Here is a 20,996-nt window from a genome sequence, read left to right as displayed (position 1 = left end):
TAATTCTTCCCTAGCTTGTTTTAGTCTTCCCTCATTCCTTTTTGCATTTCTGTTGTGTTGATTAGATCAGCCTTTCTCAACTTTGGGTCCCCAGCTGTTGTTGGACTACAAATCCCATCGTCTCTGACCACTGGTCCTGCTAGCTAGGAATGATGGGAGTTGTAGTCCAACAACATCTGTGGACCTGAGGTTGAGAAAGGCTGCATTAGATTGTGATCCTGTGGGCTGGAGATGATGATGATGATGGTGGTGGTGGTGGTGATTATTTAATTATATACCAACCACTTTATATTTTAATGAAAAAAATCTCAACATGGTTTACAACTCATTAAAACAATACCGAACATATTCAAGCTTCAAGGAAAATATTTCAGATCCTTCTCTAAGTGACGTTTTGCGTTCCCCATACTTATTTAAGTAGCAAAAGTATCTTTAGAATTCGGAATAAATAGTCTATTTCTGGATTAAGGAAAATTGTTGTGACTAAAATGATAGTGCTAGCAACAAATTATCACACAGGCACCAAAAAATACTTCCAATCGGCACGCATGTGTTCGTACTCGCAGAGACTTATAAGCAAGGGCCCACAGGTTAAAGTGGTTAAAAAGCACTGAAACATTCCTTTCTGCTACTCTGAGAAAATGCTAGGCTTGCCTCTCCTCAGAGGCCTGGGAAAGGCTGTCCAAATCCCGGCATGTGAAAGGTCAAAATGCCCACTTGTTGAAGCCATCTATTCACAAGCCTGCAAAGTCCATGAAACAGTCATCATGACCTTTGATATTTCTCCCTCACTCAACCGGTAAACAGTAAAAACTGTAGCAGTAGTCACGGGCATCTGAGTAATACCAATGGCATTTCATTTTCTCGCCCATATTTACTTTCTATCTGACTCAAGACAGCCTATAAGCAGAATAAAAACCCTCCTTGCAGCACAAATATACAGTCCCTGTCTGTCTTGAGCACAGATTAATGGCATTATAAAAATCTGTCTTCTTCTAGTGAAAATGCACACATACACCCAACAGTAGCAGCAACAGAGAGCACAAACCAGATTCTCCCAGAAGGTCTCATTTCCTCCAGGAAGAACACCTGGGGTAGGGTTGGTTGGGAGGAAGGAGGCAGCTGGGGCAAAATTTTACTATTTACAACTTTTTCGGGGCCTTGTGCTTCCTATTCCACCCTCGACGACTCAAGAGTGTCATGTGTAAAGCAACTCTCAAGGAGAGTTCACAGAAGTATGTTCATACATCATTCTCGGTTACTAAAACTTCAAGTAACATCCTGCATGATGAGAAGGCCATCACTGATTACATTTTTGTATCAGCTCATGCGTGTGGATCTTTTTTATATATAAGATATTTATTAAAGTTTTAGAAGTACAAAAAGAGAAATCAAGAAAACATCCTTTTAAACAAGAAAAAATAAAATACAGTGGTGCCTTGCAAGACGAAATTAATTCGTTCCGCAAGTCTTTTCGTCTTGCGAGTTTTTCGTCTTGCGAAGCACGGTTTCCCATAGGAATGCATTAAAAATCAATTAATGCGTTCCTATGGAAACCGCCTTCAGACCAGGTCCGGGGACAGTCTGTCCTCCGACCTCTTCTGAAGGCCGGCGGGGGGCTAAAGTCCTTGCTTCCCCCCCCCCGCCTTCCCGGGACAGCGGAGAAACGCAGTGCTGCCTTCCCGCTCTCCCGGGAAGGCAGGCAGGGGGGAGCAAAGACTTTTGCCCCCCGCCCGCCTTTGGAAGAGGTCCAGGACCTCTTCTGAAGGCCAGCAGGGGGCGAAAGTCTTTGCTCCCCCCCGCCTGCCTTCAAAAGCCGTCCGGGATAGCGGAAAGCGCTTCCCTGCTATCCCAGACCGCTTTTAAAATGCTGGCGGTGGGGAGCAAAGCCTTTCGGCCCCCGCTGGCCTTCCTGGACCTCTTCTGAAGTCCGGAGGGGGGGAAAGGCTTTGCTCCCCACCGCCAGCATTTAAAAGAGGTCCCCGAGATTTCCCTATGGGCTTTCTTCTTGCGAAGCAAGCCCATAGGGAAAATCGTCTAGCGAAGCGACGCAAAAACCGAAAAACCCTTTCGTCTTGCGGGTTTTTCGTCTTGCGAGGCATTCGTCTTGCGGGGCACCACTGTACAGGAAAAAAGAAAAATCAGTAGCAAAAAAAAATTAAAATTAAAATCCATTAAGCAAAAAGAATCAAGAAAAAACAGTACAGCAAATCTTCCCATTACTTTCCTTTCATTAGCTTATTTCCCTGACCTCCTCACACCTCCCTTTCTTGTATTCTAAGTCAATTATCCATTTCAGCAAATCCTTTCCCTCTTTTCAAATTTTTGTCCTGAGAATTTATCTTGATATTAATATAAGTTTACTTTCCCTCCTTTCACCAATTAACAGTCTATTTTTCTTAAATCTTTGTTACATTTCTGCTAGAATCACATAAATTCATTCCAACATCATTCTAACATTCATTAATCTTACAATACTTCTGTAAATAGTCTTTAAATTTCTTCCAATCTTCCTCCACCGTCATGCGTGTGGATCTTTGGCAGAAGCAGTTCACGTGCCAAACTGCAAGTCATCAAGTGTTATCACATGCACCATGCATAATTCAGCCAGCAAAATGCGTAAATTCTGACAATGTGCCAAATAACTTTTCATCTAGAGTGGCCATGAAATACTTCACAACTAAAATGCAGCATTTAACACAGGGCTGCCCCAGTGGAAGAGGTTAAATCTTGTGAAAAGGAATCACGTTGAGCGTATCATCTTGCCTCAGCACTATCAGTTACATCTTGCATTGTTTCATTCACATTGCATTTCTGCATATTTTGCCACTAACTAAATTAGCACTTTGGCTCCTGAAACGTGAAATGTTTAATATTAAAATTTGCTAGAATAAGCTCTCTTACACAGCCAAGCTCAAAAGCAGCACCCAGCTTACCACGAAGAACTGCAAATACTCGAGATTGTTTGCAGTTTACTTCTTAGGCACTTTCAACTAATATGACGTATTTCAAAGGGTGAACTTCAGTTTAGCTTGTGCTTCAGAATTCGAGTGGTTGAAAACTGTCAGCTGGAACAATTGATTTATTTCGCATGCTTTGTGCTGAGAGAAATCGGAGTGTAAAACACTTTTTTAACATGCATCAAGATGACTTGCCTGCTTGACTTTATTAATAAAACAAAAACTGCAATGGACTGCTAGTAGCCCACAGCCCAAGAGCAGCGTCCGGACTGTGGGCTTGGCCAAATCTCATGCACCGCTCAGCAAACCTCCTCCTAGCACAAAATGAGTAAACACTCCAAGCACAAATTAATCCAGTGTTTTTGTTTTGTTTTGAAAGAAAAAACGAGATGCTACTGCTCATACCTTGATAAAAGTGTCATGGGTGCCAGCACAGAAAAAAACAGTGCTTTAATTCAGTATAAATGCACACCAAGGCAACAATTAGGACACCTCTCTCGCGGAGATGGCAAGTGTTATGCAACTCTTGAATCTAATTTCTATTAAGATACCATTTAGGGGAGAGAAAAGGGAAGTGGCGGCAACAACACTTTGTTTACCTAACAACCAGCTCTGGGTATGTCTCATTTAGGTTTCCTGTCTGCTACTTCTCGACAGTACTCCGATTATGAATAAGTGCCTGCTCAACTGTACTTTCTAAAGAGGTTTGGACACAACAGTCCACAGAGCTAGCAAAGTGGTTTTGGTAGAAAAGGATTTAATTTTGCCCTCCTCTGCCCACAGCCTTACAACACAACTGAGCATCACGCAAGAAAACTGCCTGCTTGCATCACTTGAGGGTACAGAGAGGATGTTGCTATGTGCTTGAATGCTCTGCCATGTACAGTTTTATTTCAGGAGAAAAGGATTCTTCCCTTTGCATGCTAATTTTCTGTGTATGAGACTTTATTTTTGGTGGGCAAGTCTTTCAACCAGTCACCACACTCACCTGCTCTCTTCAGTGGCAGAGTTCAAAAACTGCTGTTTGCACACATAAATCCTTAAGAAAAGTATTAACATGTCCACAAAAACCTGAGAGTCAACTTTATGGAGCCTTCCTCACCATTTCAGAACCAAAGAGTTGAATTCTTGAAAGCAGACAATGCTATCCTCCTCTTGAAATGATTTGGGATGGGAGAATAACTAAACATGCATTTTAGGAGAGCAGTTTCAAAGTAAGTGTTGGCAATATGAAGAAAGGCAATTTAAAAAAACAAAACAGCCCCTACAATTCATTCATTAATATTTATTCCAAATCAAGTGCTCTAAGATCAAGATCCTTCTCTAGACCCAGTGACATACCAGCAGCACTGAAAGAACTGGCACAAAAAAACCTTCCACAGTTAATTCTGATACAAGTTGCTTTATTAAGAAGCAATTACTGTCAGCATGCGGATAATGCTTATCCAATTAAAATCTTGTCTAGAAAGCCCTCCAATACACCAATTATATTTCTACCCACAAAAACTGAACTGCTACATTACCAGGATACAGAGTTCAGACTAATAGGATGAGGCACAGTGAGCCCATTAAAACCCACTTGGGTCTAAGTTCTGTAAAAACCAAGGTAATAATGCAATTTCCCTCAACATTAGCTCTGAAACTGAATTGTCAGTGCGAAGAGCATTTTTTAAACAAAAAGGAAGAAAAGAAAAGTGCACAAGAGATGTCCAGAGGTTTTTTTCTTACCTTTTCGGTGATGTAGAAATTGGTACTATCAGCATGTTGCAGTGCATAATACTCGTGATTTGTAAGAGACCACCTTAAAAGGTACAAACAATTTTATTAGGAAAATGCACTTGGATGACAGAAGCCAAGAACAATTTTTAGCTTTTCGTTTTTTAGTTACATGTCTGAGCACAGAACACTTGGGTAAATCTAGAACCAGAGTAGGGAACCTCTAGTCCATGGGTCAAATCAGGAACTGTTTGGGCCAAGGCACACCTACCTGCCCTATATCTGACATCATACATGTATCACATCAGGTATGATCTTTACAGCAGGTAAAGATGCAGCTGGGTCCAAAAAAACATGTTGGTGGGCAGCACCTCAAAAGCCCTTCAGCAAAATCCTTTGGGAACCCTGACAACCAGCTAATTGTCAGGCCTTGAAAAGCGCAGTACCTTTGCCTGCATGGCTAGATTACAAACCACATATGCAAAAATGGGTTGCCTGACGCCACATGGGCAAAAAATATATGTGTGATGTCAGGTGATTGACAGGTGGGCATGCCCACCCACTGTCAAACTTGGCCTATGGAGAATGGGAGAGAAAGGAACTGGTTTGCCAGCTGGATCCGGTTCCTTACTCTTAATCTAGAGAAGGGTTTAAGGAGCCTATTTAAAGATAATGTATATTTCTTTTAGGGATGCAGGTGGCGCTGTGGGTTAAACCACAGAGCCTAGGACTTGCTGATCAGTAGGTCGGCGGTTTGATTCCCCGCGACGGGGTGTGCTCCCTATTTAAAGATAATGTATATTTCTTTTAGGGACGCAGGTGGCGCTGTGGGTTAAACCACAGAGCCTAGGACTTGCCGATCAGTAGGTCGGCGGTTTGATTCCCCGCGACGGGGTGTACTCCCGTTGCTCGGTCCCTGCTCCTGACAACCTAGCAGTTCGAAAGCACGTCAAAGTGCAAGTAGATAAATAGGTATCACTCCGGCGGGAAGGTAAACGGTGTTTCCGTGCGCTGCTCTGGTTCGCCAGAAGCGGTTTAGTCATGCTGGCCACATGACCAGAAGCTGTACGCTGGCTCCCTAGGCCAATAAAGCGAGATGAGCACTGCAACCCCAGAGTCGGCCACGACTGGACCTAATGGTCAGGGGTCCCTTTACCTTTACCTATATTTCTTTTATCCATGCTGGAATAATTTCAGTCAAGTCCCTAATTTATTGCACAATCTCTCCACTCCCACATCTGTTGTTCTCCAAGAGGATCCTCACAGGATTGAATGGAATAGTCTGCCAGTGTACAGGAAGGCAGCTTAAATGCCACTTTGGGATGAGGCCACAGGCCTCTCGTTTGCAGGCATTTCCTTGGGGAACTGAACATCTCCTGCCTGTGCAGAACTCCATGCAAACACCAAAGTTTGCCTAAGCACACTAGAGAGAGTCACGTGTTCTGTCGGAGTTAAAATGTCGAATTACAACTGGAGAGAGTTTGAGTGACCTTGGGATAAGTCACTCCCAGCCTAACCCACCTCACAAGGTTGTGTTTAAAGTCGGGGCAACACCAATTAAGTCACACTGAACCTCCTGGAACAAATATATATAGTTGTCCATTATACAGTGGTGCCCCGCAAGACGAATGCCTCGCAAGATGGAAAACCCGCTAGACGAAAGGGTTTTCCGTTTTGGAGGTGCTTCGCAAAACGAATTTCCTATGGGCTTGCTTTGCAAGACGAAAATGTCTTGCGAGTTCCTACGTGGTTTTTTCCTCCCCCCCCCCTTTTCCCCAAGCCGCTAAGCCGCTTATCAGCTGATCCGCTAAGCCGCTTAACACTGATCCGCTAAACAGCTGATCCGCTAAGCCGCTTAACAGCTGATCCGCTAAGCCGCTTAACAGCTGATCCGCTAAGCCGCTTAACAGCTGATCCGCTAAGCCGCTTAACAGCTGATCAGCTAAGCCGCTTATCAGCTGATCCGCTAAGCAGCATATCAGCTGATCCGCTAAGCCGCTAATAGCGCTAATCTGCTAGTGGGCTTGCTTCGCAAGACGAAAAAACCGCAAGACGAAGAGACTCGCGGAACGGATTCTTTTCGTCTTGCGAGGCACCACTGTATATTTGTGTAATGTACACATTTGTACATATAAATGTAATAAATAAAATTGTATTTCCCTTTGTTCTATCTTCACAATGGATGAAAGAAAATTGAAGCCCACACCTTAGAAACCAGTACAGTGTGTGTGTGTGTGTGTGTGTGTGTGTGTAGGCTCCTGGGAGGTATTTGAATTAACTCGCAAGAGGGAGAAAATATATCTGAGAACTGTTTATTTTGAGAGTTGAAAGCACAAAGCACAGCAACAAATAAAACTCACCCATCACAGGCTTCCTTTATGATTGCTGACAATGGTTTTTTCTGAGGACAAAAAAGGAAAATGCATTGTGTGAGAACAGCATAGCATAGCCTTCAGTAGATATTTGCAATACCAAAAGAAAACTTGGGCCTATTTCTGTTTAGTGTGCAAATGTTTGTTGAAAATTGATATATAATCTATGTAAAACAACCAAAATGGTCTGAAAAATTATTTTATACTCATTAGGTAGCCCCAAAGCAGCAACAGAGAAACTGTGGTTCTTTGGGTAGAGGATGATATATAAATTCAATAATAATAATAATAATAATAATAAGTTTCCGGTTACAATTCTCATCATCCTTGACCATTGAGCATGCTGGCTAGGGCCGATGGGAATTGGAGTCCAACAACATCTGTAGGGGTCCAGGTTCCCCATCCCTGCCCTACAGCAAAACATTATTTCTCAGCAGCCTACCGGCAAAATGAGGAAGAACCGTGATCTGAATTACTGAGAACACTCCTAGTACTTATTTCCATTTCTGATTAACGACAAACTGCTATTTTATCTGTGGTTAATTTTAACTAGTATTGCTCTGAAATATGGCAACTTTAAAATCATGGGTTATCAAGCTGGCTTCCTTCAATAAACCATAGGCAAGATGAGTCCGAGCACAGAGTTCAAACACAACATTAAACAATGGTTAATCAATATAACAACCATGGCTTGAAGTTGGCTCGCTTTAACAAACCACTGTAAAAATGAACAATAATTTCTGGAGTTTGAAAGAAACAATGAGGTCAAATAAAAAAATGGAGGTAAAATCTGAGGAATTTTAACATTAATATTGAGGCTACTGATTCAGGGCTGGCTCAGGACATCATGGCTTCCATAAGAACCATGGAATGGTACCATCACAGCATTCCCACAATGCATTTGGCTGGTGACGCCCTGAATCTGGCTTTCTCATAGGGCAAGAAGAGAGTGATCTGAAGGTGATCACTTGCCACCTTTCCCTTGTCATGGTTAGATGGCCTCCTGTTCAGATTTAGACTGCAGTGGCTGCTCCTCTGAAAAGATTTGGAGGGGCTATTAGAATGGTCCACTCTCAGAGTCTGAAGATTTCCGTTCCAGACGACTCCAGGGTCCTTTCCATCTGACAACCCTGTTGAAGCTCTGGGTTAATTCTGTGGTACATAGCAATGAGCTGAGCAGCTCACACCATCGTCCCTCTTCACCCTCTTGAACTTTGATGAGCTCTAGTGGCACGGTGGTATACCTCAGAGCTATGGGCATTGCAGCTTATTGGAAGACTGCTAGAACACAAGAGGAGGACAACTCTGAAGGTAAGCAATTGAACAAAAGTGTGCGCTTATTGTCAAGCATACTTTGTGGAAGTGAAGGCAGCGAAGAGGAGATACTTCTTGACCTCCACTGAGTCCTCTGTTGCTCAACACACCTTCCTCTGAAGTCCCTGTGGAGGTGCAGTTTGAATGCAAACAATGCAGGCAAGCTAAACACTTCAAGTGGGCTCACTGATCAGTGGCTACAAAGAGCCCCCTTTCTCAGCACCAATCACTTACAGCCAGATCCATCAACTACGTTGGGGAGAAAAACACCAGGGATGAGGACAGCTGGCATTTCCCTTTTGCTTTAAAGATTAAGCCCACCCCACTCCACTTACTAGGCAACTGGGGTGGAGGTAGGGTTAAAATAGTCTGGGTTGCTGCTATAATTTGGTCTTCAAATAATTTGGTCTTCAAACAACAGAGCTATGGAGTAAATCTGTTAAAATTACCAAAGGGGGGTGGGCAGGGACTAATCTGACATATGTGAGATTTCCCCTAATTCTCATGTCACTGATTACTGTTTTTGGAGAGGCAGAAGTGTCTGACTACTAGTGATGATCATTAATGTTAAATGTAATTAGGTCCTGGGTATTAAAGGGCTTGGTATTGTTTCCTATACTCACTAGCATCTCCTAGGCAGAAAAAAAGACTTCAGATCTCACAGCAAAAATTGTTCTAACTGATACACAGAGCAATTCACAAACAACTTTTTTTAAAAAAGTTGCCTTTCTTACATCTAGCTGAACAAATAAGTGTCATAACTAAAGTGTATTTCATAGAATCATAGAAGTATAGAGTTGTAAGCGACCCTTAGGATCATCTAGTCCAAACCGCTGCAATACAGTGGTACCTCAGGTTAAGTACTTAATTCGTTCCAGAGGTCCGTACTTAACCTGAAACTGTTCTTAACCTGAAGCACCACCTTAGCTAATGGGACCTCCAGCTGCTGCCGCACCACCGGAGCCCGATTTCTGTTCTCATCCTGAAGCAAAGTTCTTAACCTGAAGCACTATTTCTGGGTTTGTGGAGTCTGTAACCTGAAGCGTATGTAACCTGAAGCATATGTAACCCGAGGTACCACTGTATGCAGTTGCCCCATATGGGAATCAAACCTGCAACCTTTTTGCAATACTGAGTTTGGCAAAGCTAGCTCTACATTATACAGAACTGCTTTTTTCCTGATTCACTATAGCGAATTCAATAACTGCAATAAACACCCATTAAACAAGATAACACTAAATAATCTGCTAAAATTATCCACTATACCAGCAGTCTGAATTCCAGTATAGCTCTCTCTGCTGTGCTGCGCCGTCTGGCTAAAGTTACTTTAGTTTCAAGGTCCCCAAAATAGAAAGAACACTGTCTGGTCTGGAGATGTCACAACATTCTGAACACTGCTGCAAACATAAACACTTGTATGCCTAGGAAGAAAAACCAAAGCAAAAAAGCACGAGCCATTTGGATGAATAAATGATTGTCACAAAGATGACGTAGATTGATTAAAGCAGTCACCAGGAAATAAACACATCTAGTCAGTTTTGTTTTGCAAAGAGTGGCCTAGTTTACATGCAACACTGAGCCAACGCATGGCTTAGTGCAACTGAACCAATGTGTGGCTTCTCATAGAGAAGAACATGGCCGCTTTGCAACTGCTCTGGTCCTGCTGCTGCTGCTGTGAGCTAAGCCGTGGTTTGGTTTAGCATTGTCTCCAAACCTGGGCTCATGGTTTACCACATTTGCCACATTTCCTTAAACCTCTGAGTCAGCAAGTTGGAGTGCGGCTGCTTCCAGAATCTGGAATGACGGAGCTCTTACAAATGCAGAACGGGTATTATGTGGCACCTATAACAGCGCCAGTTCCACCCACAAAGTGGCCATGGGGGCACATATGGGATTAGGCTGTCTAGCAGGTGAGCAGATCCCAAGTTGCTAGGGGCTTTATATACTAAGAGTAACACCGGTAGCAGATCGCTGAGCACAGGTGTTATATGCTGACAAGGCCTCACTCCTCTCAGCAATCGCGCTTCAGCATTCTGCATTAACTGCAAGTGCAATTATGTGTTCACCTCAGCTTTGCTCTGAGCAACAAAAGAAATTCAAGCTCGCTATAATAGTTTAAGCTAAGTATCGTCTATCAAGGAAAGCCCTTGTGGTTCCTGCCAAATATCCTCTCCATAGTAGTGACTATTCTGGGAATTTCTGCACAATAATAGATGTGTATAATGAGCCTCTGAATAACTTAAGTACAAAAGCCTAATTAAGTCCCGGAACCTTTCCCATATCTAATGCAAATAGACACCTTTAATCAGTTATTAATTTACCCTAGGAAAGTAACAAATGCATACTGTAGCAAGCATCTTCAACCAGTAATTGGGTTAATCCCAAACATACATTCTCTGGAAATGTATCTCCATCTTTCCCTACAAAGTACAATTCATTCACCTGGCTGCAAGATCTGCCCCTCATGACCATCCTGTTACCCTGCAGCCAGGTAAACCTGTGTCCTTTGTCAGTTAATGAGATCCTCCTTTGTGCTACAGATCACACTTGTCATGAAGCTTCCTTCTTGTAAGTGAGCATCTCTCAGTCCACAGAGCTCAGAGGATCATTTGGGGAAGGTGGGAGGAAGAGGAGAAGGTGTACTCCCAAAGGGGAGAGGTGTACAGACAGGCTAAGACAGGTCTGGGTTTCTTGCTCCCCTGTACAGAGCCGTAGCTACAGGAGGCTAGCCAGGTTTTTGGGCCCGGGTGAAGCCTCCAGAGGAGCACCATTGAGGCTCCCAGCCAGTGTGTGTTATGCAAATGCACATGGAGGGTGCCAAACTTACTCTTTGACCCAGATAACTAGACCCAGCCTAGTTTCACCCCTGCACCTGTCTATGAACATCCTGACAACCAGGTTGAGCTTTCATGCATGCAATCGTATATTAAAAAAGACAAAGGGGCTGTCAAAACAAAAAAACGGTATTTCAGTATTGACAAAGCAGTCATCGTTATTTTAGCTAACAGAATTAGAAATAGATTCAGGTAGGTAGCCGTGTTGGTCTGACGCAGTCGAAATATATAAAAAAATTGTCCAGTAGCAACTTAGAGACCAACTAAGTTTGTTCTTGGTATAAGCTTTCGTGTGCACATGAAAGCTTATACAGTGGTACCTCAGGTTAAGTACTTAATTCGTTCCGGAGGTCCGTTCTTAACCTGAAACTGTTCTTAACCTGAAGCACCACTTTAGCTAACGGGGCCTCCCGCTGCTGCCGCGCTGCCAGAGCACAATTTCTGTTCTCATCATGAAGCAAATTGTACCTGAGGTACAATTTCTGGGTTAGCGGAGTCTGTAACCTGAAGCGTATGTAACCTGAGGTACCACTGTACCAAGAACAAACAGAATTAGAAATGGCAAAGCATGGCTTTTCAGGGACTCAGAATTTGCTCTTCTATTTCAGAGGCAACTTAGCACACTTGATCCCTGGAATAAAAGTTAACAAGAACATAAAATCAAGAAAGTAATGAGATCACCCCTAAGCTGCCTCTGCATTCCCCCTCATGAGCATACTTCCCATATGATAATAATACTTCTTCTCCCCCCCCCTTTTCTTTCTTACAGCACACAATTTGTCTCGAGCATTGAAACACTAACAGCTGTAAGCAAGATGCTCTTGGAGCGCTCCAGGAAGGCATCCACGCCCGTTCCGTGCAGCGAGTGCCATCAGTTACATAACCCGTGGCTACAGAGCAGAGCTTCGCAGGCAAGAAAGATCAAAAGTGTAACACAAGTGTTACTACAACGTGCCACACATGCAACATCCACACCCCACCAACAAGCCAACAAAAGAGTCACTGTTTGTGAAAGGGACAACTGGGGTTTGTAAGCCGGCTAAGCTGTTATCTCTCCCTCCGAAAAAAACTGTGTATCCAGAGTCTTTTCGGAGCACTGATTTCTGTTATCGCCTGATGTGGAACTTTCTTTCAAAACATAACAAAAACGTAAGAGTCTACATTTCAGAACTGTACCATTTAATAGAAAAAGGAAGCCAAACAACCAGTCCCTTTTAATGATAATATTAAGGCCTCTCTTTGTGTGCATTTTTCCTTCTCTCCAAACACAACATCCCCATTCCTCAAAATGCTTTTTTCCCCCCTTGCCCAATTGTAAATATTTGCCTGGCGTCAAGGAGAAGGAAGGGTGGTTATTTTTCATTTTGTTAATCCCTCGGCCAGTTCAACAATGATTTCTTTTTTTAACTTTGCTAACAAATGCATTTTACAAAGCAATTCTGCATCAGTACTTCTTAAATGAAACACATTTCTTGATCTGAAGCCTTAATTCGTGGACTGGATGCGTATTAAGGCCCAGGAAACATGTGCTGAGGTCCCCATCACAGGTCTAGGGGGACAGGGTGCCACCAGGTTGAACTCAAACTGAGATACAACCAGCACATATTGTCATGGAGTCCCTAAACACAACTGCTGCAATTTGCAAAATCCAGCGATCCTTTCTGGTACTACTATCCTAGACTAGCTAGATTTGAGAGTTATGTACAACCAACTTCTCAGCTCAGGCTGATGACGGAGTGCTTTTCTCCAACATTTCTGCATAAACCATGGCTCCCTCTCTTCTTTCATTCTGACAATGGAATGGTAGCTTCATTTCCCCTGGCTGATATTGCACTTGCATGACGGTCCATAAAGCAAGCAGAATGTTAAGTGTTGCTGGGAAACAATGTCTGTCTATGTGGCAAGTCATTACATCGAGGAAGTTAAGTCTTTTAGAAGAATTCAGTGAACATTAATAGGATGCCAGTTTTAACGCCTGAAGAAAAAGATATGTATATGACAACAAACTGCTTTTACTATTTGAAAAGATCTGTAGCACTACAGTGGTAACTCAGGTTACATACGCTTCAGGTTACAGATTCCGCTAACCCAGAAATAGTGCTTCAGGTTAAGAACTTTGCTTCAGGATGAGAACAGAAATCGTACTCCGGCGGCACGGCAGCAACAGGAGGCCCCATTAGCTAAAGTGGTGATTCAGGTTAAGTATGGACCTCCGGAACGAATTAAGTTCTTAACCCGAGGTACCACTGTATTAGTACATGCCATCTCCTTCTGACTAATCCTCACAAAAACCCCAGAAGTCACTGTTATACTAATTTTACAGATTATTATCTGTAAAATAGAGATGAGGTGACTTCCTCCAATCCAATGTTTCTTAAGCTGCTGCATTTAATTTTGTATTTCTTTCCAAGTTTATATGGTATTATGTATTAGAACAATTGTTTGCAAGGGGTTAAATGTGGGCACTTACATGCATGCACTCACTTCAAAGCTTCAGCAGAGAAAGGTAAGGACAAGGCGAATATAGGAATTCTGCTAACTAGATGGAGCACTGCTCTCCTTGGTAGCAAGTGTCTGGGAATGCTCTGTCTTCTGGCCAGTACTTCTGACTTCTGCGTACTGATTGCATTTCAACCATGTAATATTTTTTGTACTAAGTGTATATGCTGTCTTGGGACGCGGGTGGCGCTGTGGGTTAAACCACAGAGCCTAGGACCTGCCAATCGAAAGGTCGGCGGTTCAAATCCCCACGGCGGGGCGAGCTCCCGTCGTTCGGTCCCAGCTCCTGCCTACCTAGCAGTTCGAAAGCACCCCCAAGTGCAAGTAGATAAATAGGTACCGCTTTCTAGCGGAAAGGTAAACGGCGTTTCCGTGTGCTGCGCTGGTGCTGGCTCGCCAGCTGCAGCTTAGTCACGCTGGCCACGTGACCCAGAAGTGTCTTCGGACAGCGCCGGCTCCCGGCCTCTTGAGCGAGATGGGCGCGCAACCCTAGAGTCGGTCACGACTGGCCCTGATAGGCAGGGGTACCTTTACCTTATATGCTGTCTTCCTTTGGAAAGCTCAGAATAGATTACATGAAGCTCTCCGTGGTCTCCCACCCAGGCACTGGTCCAGCCTGCATCTGCTGGGCTTGATTACAACATTTAATGTGCCCAGACTTTCCACTGGGCTATTCACTTCTTCTGACTGGACACGGCAGAGCACTCAACTCACCTCTCATCTTCTCTTCCCCCTTTTGATTATGCACTATAACATACAGATCTCTCCTTGCACTCCAAAGTCACCCAAGATTGAATAACAAAATATATACATGTCCAGATTTGCTAATTTCTTGAAACACAGACGCTGCTTTTAGCAATCCCAGGCACACAGCAATGCCAACAAGTTTCTCCAACACCCACATGGGCTGCTCCGTTGGCTAGGCAGGACATTACTAACCATGCAGGCCTCTTTAAGAGTTATAGAAAGCAATTTTAGGATGTGCTGTTGTTGTTTAGTCGTTTAGTCATGTCCGATTCTTCGTGACCCCATGGACCAGAGCACGCCAGGCACTTCTGTCTACCATCTTGTCCTCTGTCGTCCCCTTCTCCTTGTGCCCTCCATCTTTCCCAACATCAGGGTCTTTGATAGGATGCGCTATCAAATCACTTATTTTGTTTCTGAATTCCCCACTGTTATGGTTAGGGCGAGATTAAACTTTGGGGGGGTGGATTTCCCCATCTGAACCAAAGCCTACAATGAAATTGCCATGGGGTAGTAGCAAGGGCTTCAGAAATAAAGGGCATGTAATAGCTTGGATGGTTTGCGGTCACCGATCAGAGAGTGGAGGAGTAATCTGGTGGAAGGAGGGGCTAATAAATGAATGGGCTTCCTGAAAGCTGCACTCAAGAGGCAGATTGCCAACGACCCTTTCCCCCTTTGCAGATTGCGCATGAAATCTCAATTGATATGAAATACACACGGAGACTCACTGTTTGTTTTTCTTACAAGTGAAACTGAGTATTTTCCCCCCAAACACATCTTGATTTCAATTTGGCAGCGCCACTGAGAGCCAGTTTAAATGCTTCAGAGGCGAGTTTATGAACACTTGTTATTGCAGGTCTTAGAACTTAGACCGGCTTTAGAACTGATGGGATGCAGAGCTCTGATCCAATGCTGATCATGTACCTTCGCCTAATATATCACAGAAACTTGGGGTAAGTTAAATCCAAACCATACTTAGGGGCTTCAAAAATGCATCGCTGCTAAAACATCCAGGGAGCATAATCTTCCTATGATAGCCATGGTTAGGCAGGATACAACCATTTTTGCTATCAACTCTGATACCTCTGATGTGCAATAAATTTATGAACTCCTTATTTAGTAAGAGGCACAGCATGAAGCTGAAGATTACTTTTTCTGAGCTGCCGTGTGAGCTACTAGAGACGTAATTCAGCATGTTCTTCAACATGGGAAAACTTTCAAGAATTTATTGAAACACACATTTCTGAAACTTTGCTCACTGTTTGTTTCTGTAGGATGAATATATTCCTGGAGGTAACGATTGAAGTATAAGCAATACAGATGTTCTACTTGCCAAAATGTAAATCAGTTAATTTGCAATTAATTAAAATCATACAAAGCTCTAGTTATCTTGTCAATTTTTACCCCAAAAATGTCCCTAAACACGTGGAGAATAATGGGTGTGTGGAAGTTTGAAGTATGCATGCATGTTTTAACGAAGTGGAGGCATTCTTTTGTCTATAGTTCAAAACTCCTAGAAAGTGTTTCTTTGACAAATGTATCCTCTCCTGTAAGACCATATGGACAGAGAACAAGTTGCCAGAAATTCAGATATAATGTTGGGTGCAACTGCCTTGAGCCAAGGAAGTTTTCTGATTGGAAGAAATTTAAAGATTGGAAGAAATTTAAAGATTATCTTCAGAAATATTGCAAAATTAAGGAATGTTAGAATGATGTTGGATAGAAATTAAGTGGTTTCCAGCTGTAATGTTTTAAGAGATATGAAAAATAAGATTTGGGAATAAGCAAAATTAATGGCGAGAATTAATAATTTGCTGAGTTAACAATTTGAACTGGAATATAAGGAAGGGAGGTATGAGGAGGTCTGGAAAATAAGTTAAAAGAAAATAAGTAAATGGAAATTTTATGTGTTTTACTTTTTTTGTATTTTATGTATTATGTATTTTTGTTGTTTTTTCTTTTTGTTTTACAATGTATTTCTTTTGAGAAAGTTTAATAAATATTTATTTTTAAAAAGGAAGTTTTCTTTTGGGAATTTTTAGGGATTGGGTGTAGCTTATCATGGATGTGGGTGGCGCTATGGTCTAAACCACAGAGCCTAGGGCTTGCCGATCGGAAGGTCGGCGGTTCGAATCCCCGCGACAGGGTGAGCTCCCGTTGCTCAGTCCCTGCTCCTGCCAACCTAGCAGTCCGAAAGCATGTCAAAGTACAAGTAGATAAATAGGTACCACTCCGGTGGGAAGGTAAACGGTGTTTCCGTGCGCTGCTCTGGTTCGCCAGAAGCGGCTTAGTCCTGCTGGCCACATGACCTGGAAGCTGTACGCCGGCTCCCTCGGCCAATAAAGCGAGATGAGCGCCGCAACCCCAGAGTCGTTCGCGACTGGACCTAACGGTCAGGGATCCCTTTGCCTTTACCTTTTATATGGAACTCTGCCACATTTGCAAATTTGCCTGAGCAGTCAGCACTTGAAAGGGGCCACCAAACTGCGCAACAGCCTCCTGCTAAATGCTAGTGTAGATACAGCTCCTTGATTTACAGCTGGTGTGTGGAACCTCTGGCCTTCCAGACGTTGCTGATTGGCAGCTCTATTCACCACTGGCCATTGGCCATGCTTGATTAGGTTGATGGGAGTCAGAGTTCTGCAACATCTGAAGGATTCCCCACGCCTAGGTTTCAACTTCAAGAGCCAATCCTATTACTTAGTCAGGCACTTCATTCCACAACAGTCCTCCCCAGAGCAACAAACTCAGCTCCTGGCTTTCCAAGTCAGCTGCCTCGTAATAAGCTGCCCAGAACTTCAGGGAGACAGACTTGACATCTTTCCGCAGGGCCTGCAAGACAGAGCTGCTCCGCCTGGCCTTTGGTTTGGACTCAGTCTGAGCCTTATGTTTCCCTCCCCTTATGGTTTGGATCTATGGGCTACTATTAAAATGAGGCTGCATTTTATATTGCATTTTAACCTGTATTTTAATTTGGTTTCTTTTTTTCCCCTACTCTGTTTTTTCCTGTAATTTTACTGCTGTTAGCCACCCTGAGCCCAGCTCTGGGAGGGGAGGGCGGGGTATAAATAAATAAATAAATAATAATTACTACAGCGCCTACAGTAGTAGCCAGATTTGTAAAGGCAAATGTCTGTACACACCAAACCATTAAGAAGAGAATTGCTTGGACAGCAAGCTGAATGACTCTCCAGGACTCTCCACATTCAAAGCAAATTGATACAAGCAAGTGCAGGTCTTTTGACCTAGTGACTAGGCTCAGGAAGCCAAGGCTTAAGGAAGGGCTTCGCAAAAAGTCCTACACAGGTCCCTATAATGCACAGTTTGTCTCAAAGGGGTGTTTGTTAAGAAAACTACCATTGCCCTTCCTGAAGGCTTCTGGTAACAGCAGCAGCTTTTGAAGGGGAGATTAATAAGTACATGCCTTTTATTCAGGTTTTTAATTGTATTAATATAAATGTAAATTAGTTCTGAGATGCACCAGTACGAATAATAACAGCACAAACAAGAGCATTAAGAGGAATTTTGTAAGTGCAGCAACACGATGCTAAAAAATGGGGGTGGGGGGAGGGCTGCTGCCATACAATAACCTTAAGGACATCATTGCATCCATTTCCATTGACATTAATGACCTGGTGTGGCAAAAGGAGCTCAAAAGAACTCCAACATCCTTATTTGGGCTGCACTGAATAGTGTTGTCTAGGCAACTCCATCACATTCTATGGCGAGTTTATGCTCCAAAGCCACAAGAAAATTCCATTTGTATAATTCCATAGTTTCGCCCAGATGTATGTTTTCCAGACTTTTGATAACTAGGACATGGGTTGGGGGGAGGAGACAGAGGCGGTTGGATTAAAACAGAAGGCACACTTTGTGGTTTCTTACAAAACGTGCATATATTTATCATGTTCTTAATCAACTTCCATAAGAATGTGTAGGTGTCTATCTAATATGTGAAGATAATGACATTAACTTTTGGCATCCTCTCCTCCCCTTTGCTCGCTGGTCAATGCTCATTAAGGGAATCACACTTTCTGGGTAATGGAAAGGCTTCTAAGACTCACGATATACTGCAGGCTGTATCAGAAATCCCAACGAATCCTTTTTCCCTCCTGTGTGTAAATATCATTATCCATATATTGGCAGGCAAAAGGGGAAACCGATGCTACAAATATCCTCCCTGCCGCATGGGGCAAAGTGTGGCAGATGTCTGCAGCGTGCCGGGTTAATTTTCAAAGCACATTTCAGCTCCTCTTGGGATATACTAGGGTGCCCGGATAAGTGTTCTGGGAATCAGTGGCCAAGATAGCAACTTTAACCAACCATATACGTTCCAAACATTGAAGAGGCTACTTCTGATTTTGTTCAGAAAACTGTAGGTTACAGTCCAATTCCACACGCCTACTTTGTTCTCAAGCCTAGAATGCTTCCTGTGCACAGTTCATGATTTGTCATAAGCAAAAACGACAGTATCAAATGCCACTGCAAAGCTTCCTAAAGTGAGTTGAATTGCACTACAAAAAAACTGCACGTAACAAACAGTTCAAATGATCTGCTAGAGGCAAGCCAGGGGTGGAGAGAAGGAGGACAAACAAATCCAGGCTCATGTGGAGTGGCTGCATGAACAGGTTTCCTGTCTCACCTATACTAGAACAGCAAGGTGTGGGGAGATTGGAGAAAAGATGAGATAAAGCGCTCCGACTTTTTGTTGGTGTGAAATTTCAGCGATTTCAGGAATTGGACTGTTTGTTCTTGCTGTGCCTGAAGTGAAGGGCCCTGGATTCTGACTTTGCAAAGAGACCTGGGTCATTTTAGTAGTGTCACCACACTCATTCTAAGGTTATCTCCCTAGGCCAGTAAGGAGCTGCAGTGGGGGATTTCTACTTGCATGAAACAGCAAGTAGAACAGAGCTATCTCCACCACACATATGTAGCTGCCAAGGGCTATAACTGCAGCAAAAGAGAGGTTGCACAATGACAATGAAGCACTGTTTTGAACTGGACAGATTTCTCTGCATCTAGCAGTCATATCAAGGCTGAGCCATAGACTGCACTCCAAGTTTGGCCAGATAGTCAGAGCTGAGGAAAACAGAGAAGAGCAAATGCGTTAAAAAGCATTTTGTAGACCCTTCTGTCCAGAGGAACCCAAGAACCGGCTTGGAAGGGCAAGTCTAGTCCAGCCCCTCAGAGTACTTCACTTTAACAGTTAAAAGGCATTCTGAAATTCGTTATGCTAAGTGCCAACTAGATGTCTTAAGTCACACAGCCAACAAGGAAAGTGATACTTTTAACTCCAACATATTATCCATAGTTCTAGTTACAAGTAGGTAGCCGTGTTGGTCTGCCATAGTCGAAACGAAATTAAAAAATTCCTTCCAACAGCACCTTAGAGACCAACTAAGTTTGTTATTGGTATGAGCTTTCGTGTGCATGCACACTTCTTCAGATACCTGAGGAAGTGTGCACACACACAAAAGCTCATAGCAATAACAACCTTAGTTGGTCTCTAAGGTGCTACTGGAAGGAATTTTTTTATATTATCCATACAAATTCTAATCCACCCTTCCTTTATGAAGAATTCATGAAATTATATAAATCACCAATCTATAGAAAATTACAACTTAGTTCAACCAATGGCTGAAGAAGACACCCCAAACACAGCCAATGTTCAGTTTAGGCAAAAAGTAGTTCCATAATCTTATATACATGGTTGTCTGGAAGGCAAAATGGATATTAAAAACTGCCTATGTAAAATTCCGCGGATATGTAGAAATACACAGAATCAGCCACTTACTTGATCAATTTCCGTCAACTTGGGGAAAGCACCAGGCCATTCTATAGCCACTTTCACGATATCTGCGGGAGGCGGCATTTTTAGTTGTCACTGTTCTTCAAAGCTAGTGAAACTGAGCACTAAATGCTGCAGAGTGTCTCTGTTTCATTCGCAGCTGGAGGGAGAGAAAGAAGAGAGAGTACTGTTTAAAACAGATTCAAACACAAATACATCTATTTGCATCATTTGGCAGGTACACAAAAGGTGTGTATGTTTCTGAAAGATTACACATATTCACACACTAAAAGTTTGAAATTATTCAGTACTATATTGCACAGCATGCAAGTAGACAATCTGCTCAAAAGATGGCTGAAGCACTAAAATGTACTGTGAACAGCAGCCATGAACTAGATAGGTTTTTGAAAAAAAACATAGAAATTATCTGAACTATATAGGCTGGAAAAAAAGATTGAGCATTGCATTCCAGAGTTTTGGAGAACCAAAATAACCTGTTAGATATTCTAGTCCATCACCGTTCAAGAAGCATTACCCACGAAATTATGACCAGAAAACATTTTCCCTTTAATTATGGCAATGATCCTTTGTATGTTCACAAATAGATCATTGCACTATAGCAACCAGGATGTCAGGAGGAAGGCAAAATAGAACAGCGCTAGACAATGCAGCAACATCACATGGAGAGAAAACGCATTCAACTCATTATATATATAAAGCACTTCTGATTTGGAATATATGGGACTCATCCTTTAATGACCTATGCCTT

At 42.9% G+C, this 20,996-nt stretch overlaps 1 protein-coding gene across 3 annotated transcripts in view; it reads right to left on the bottom strand.

The window, feature by feature from the left end:
• The window catches only part of ELMO1 (engulfment and cell motility 1), a 312,564-nt gene that overhangs the window by 228,333 nt on the left and 63,235 nt on the right, over positions 1-20,996 (bottom strand). For all 3 annotated transcript variants that reach the window (XM_081931087.1, XM_081931085.1, XM_081931086.1), the window contains exons 2-4: positions 20,234-20,387; positions 7,037-7,077; positions 4,689-4,761 (exon numbers count right to left, since the gene is read on the bottom strand). In XM_081931087.1, the coding sequence (XP_081787213.1) occupies positions 4,689-4,761; positions 7,037-7,077; positions 20,234-20,311 (192 nt within the window). In that variant the 5' untranslated portion in view covers positions 20,312-20,387. The remainder of the gene's footprint in view (positions 1-4,688; positions 4,762-7,036; positions 7,078-20,233; positions 20,388-20,996) is intronic.

This window comes from Podarcis melisellensis, assembly GCF_964234715.1.
Source record: "Podarcis melisellensis genome assembly, chromosome: 12".
NCBI lineage: Eukaryota > Metazoa > Chordata > Lepidosauria > Squamata > Lacertidae > Podarcis > Podarcis melisellensis.
The sequence above is the reverse complement of the archived record's forward strand: the minus strand, read 5'-3'. Positions and strand labels throughout refer to the sequence as shown.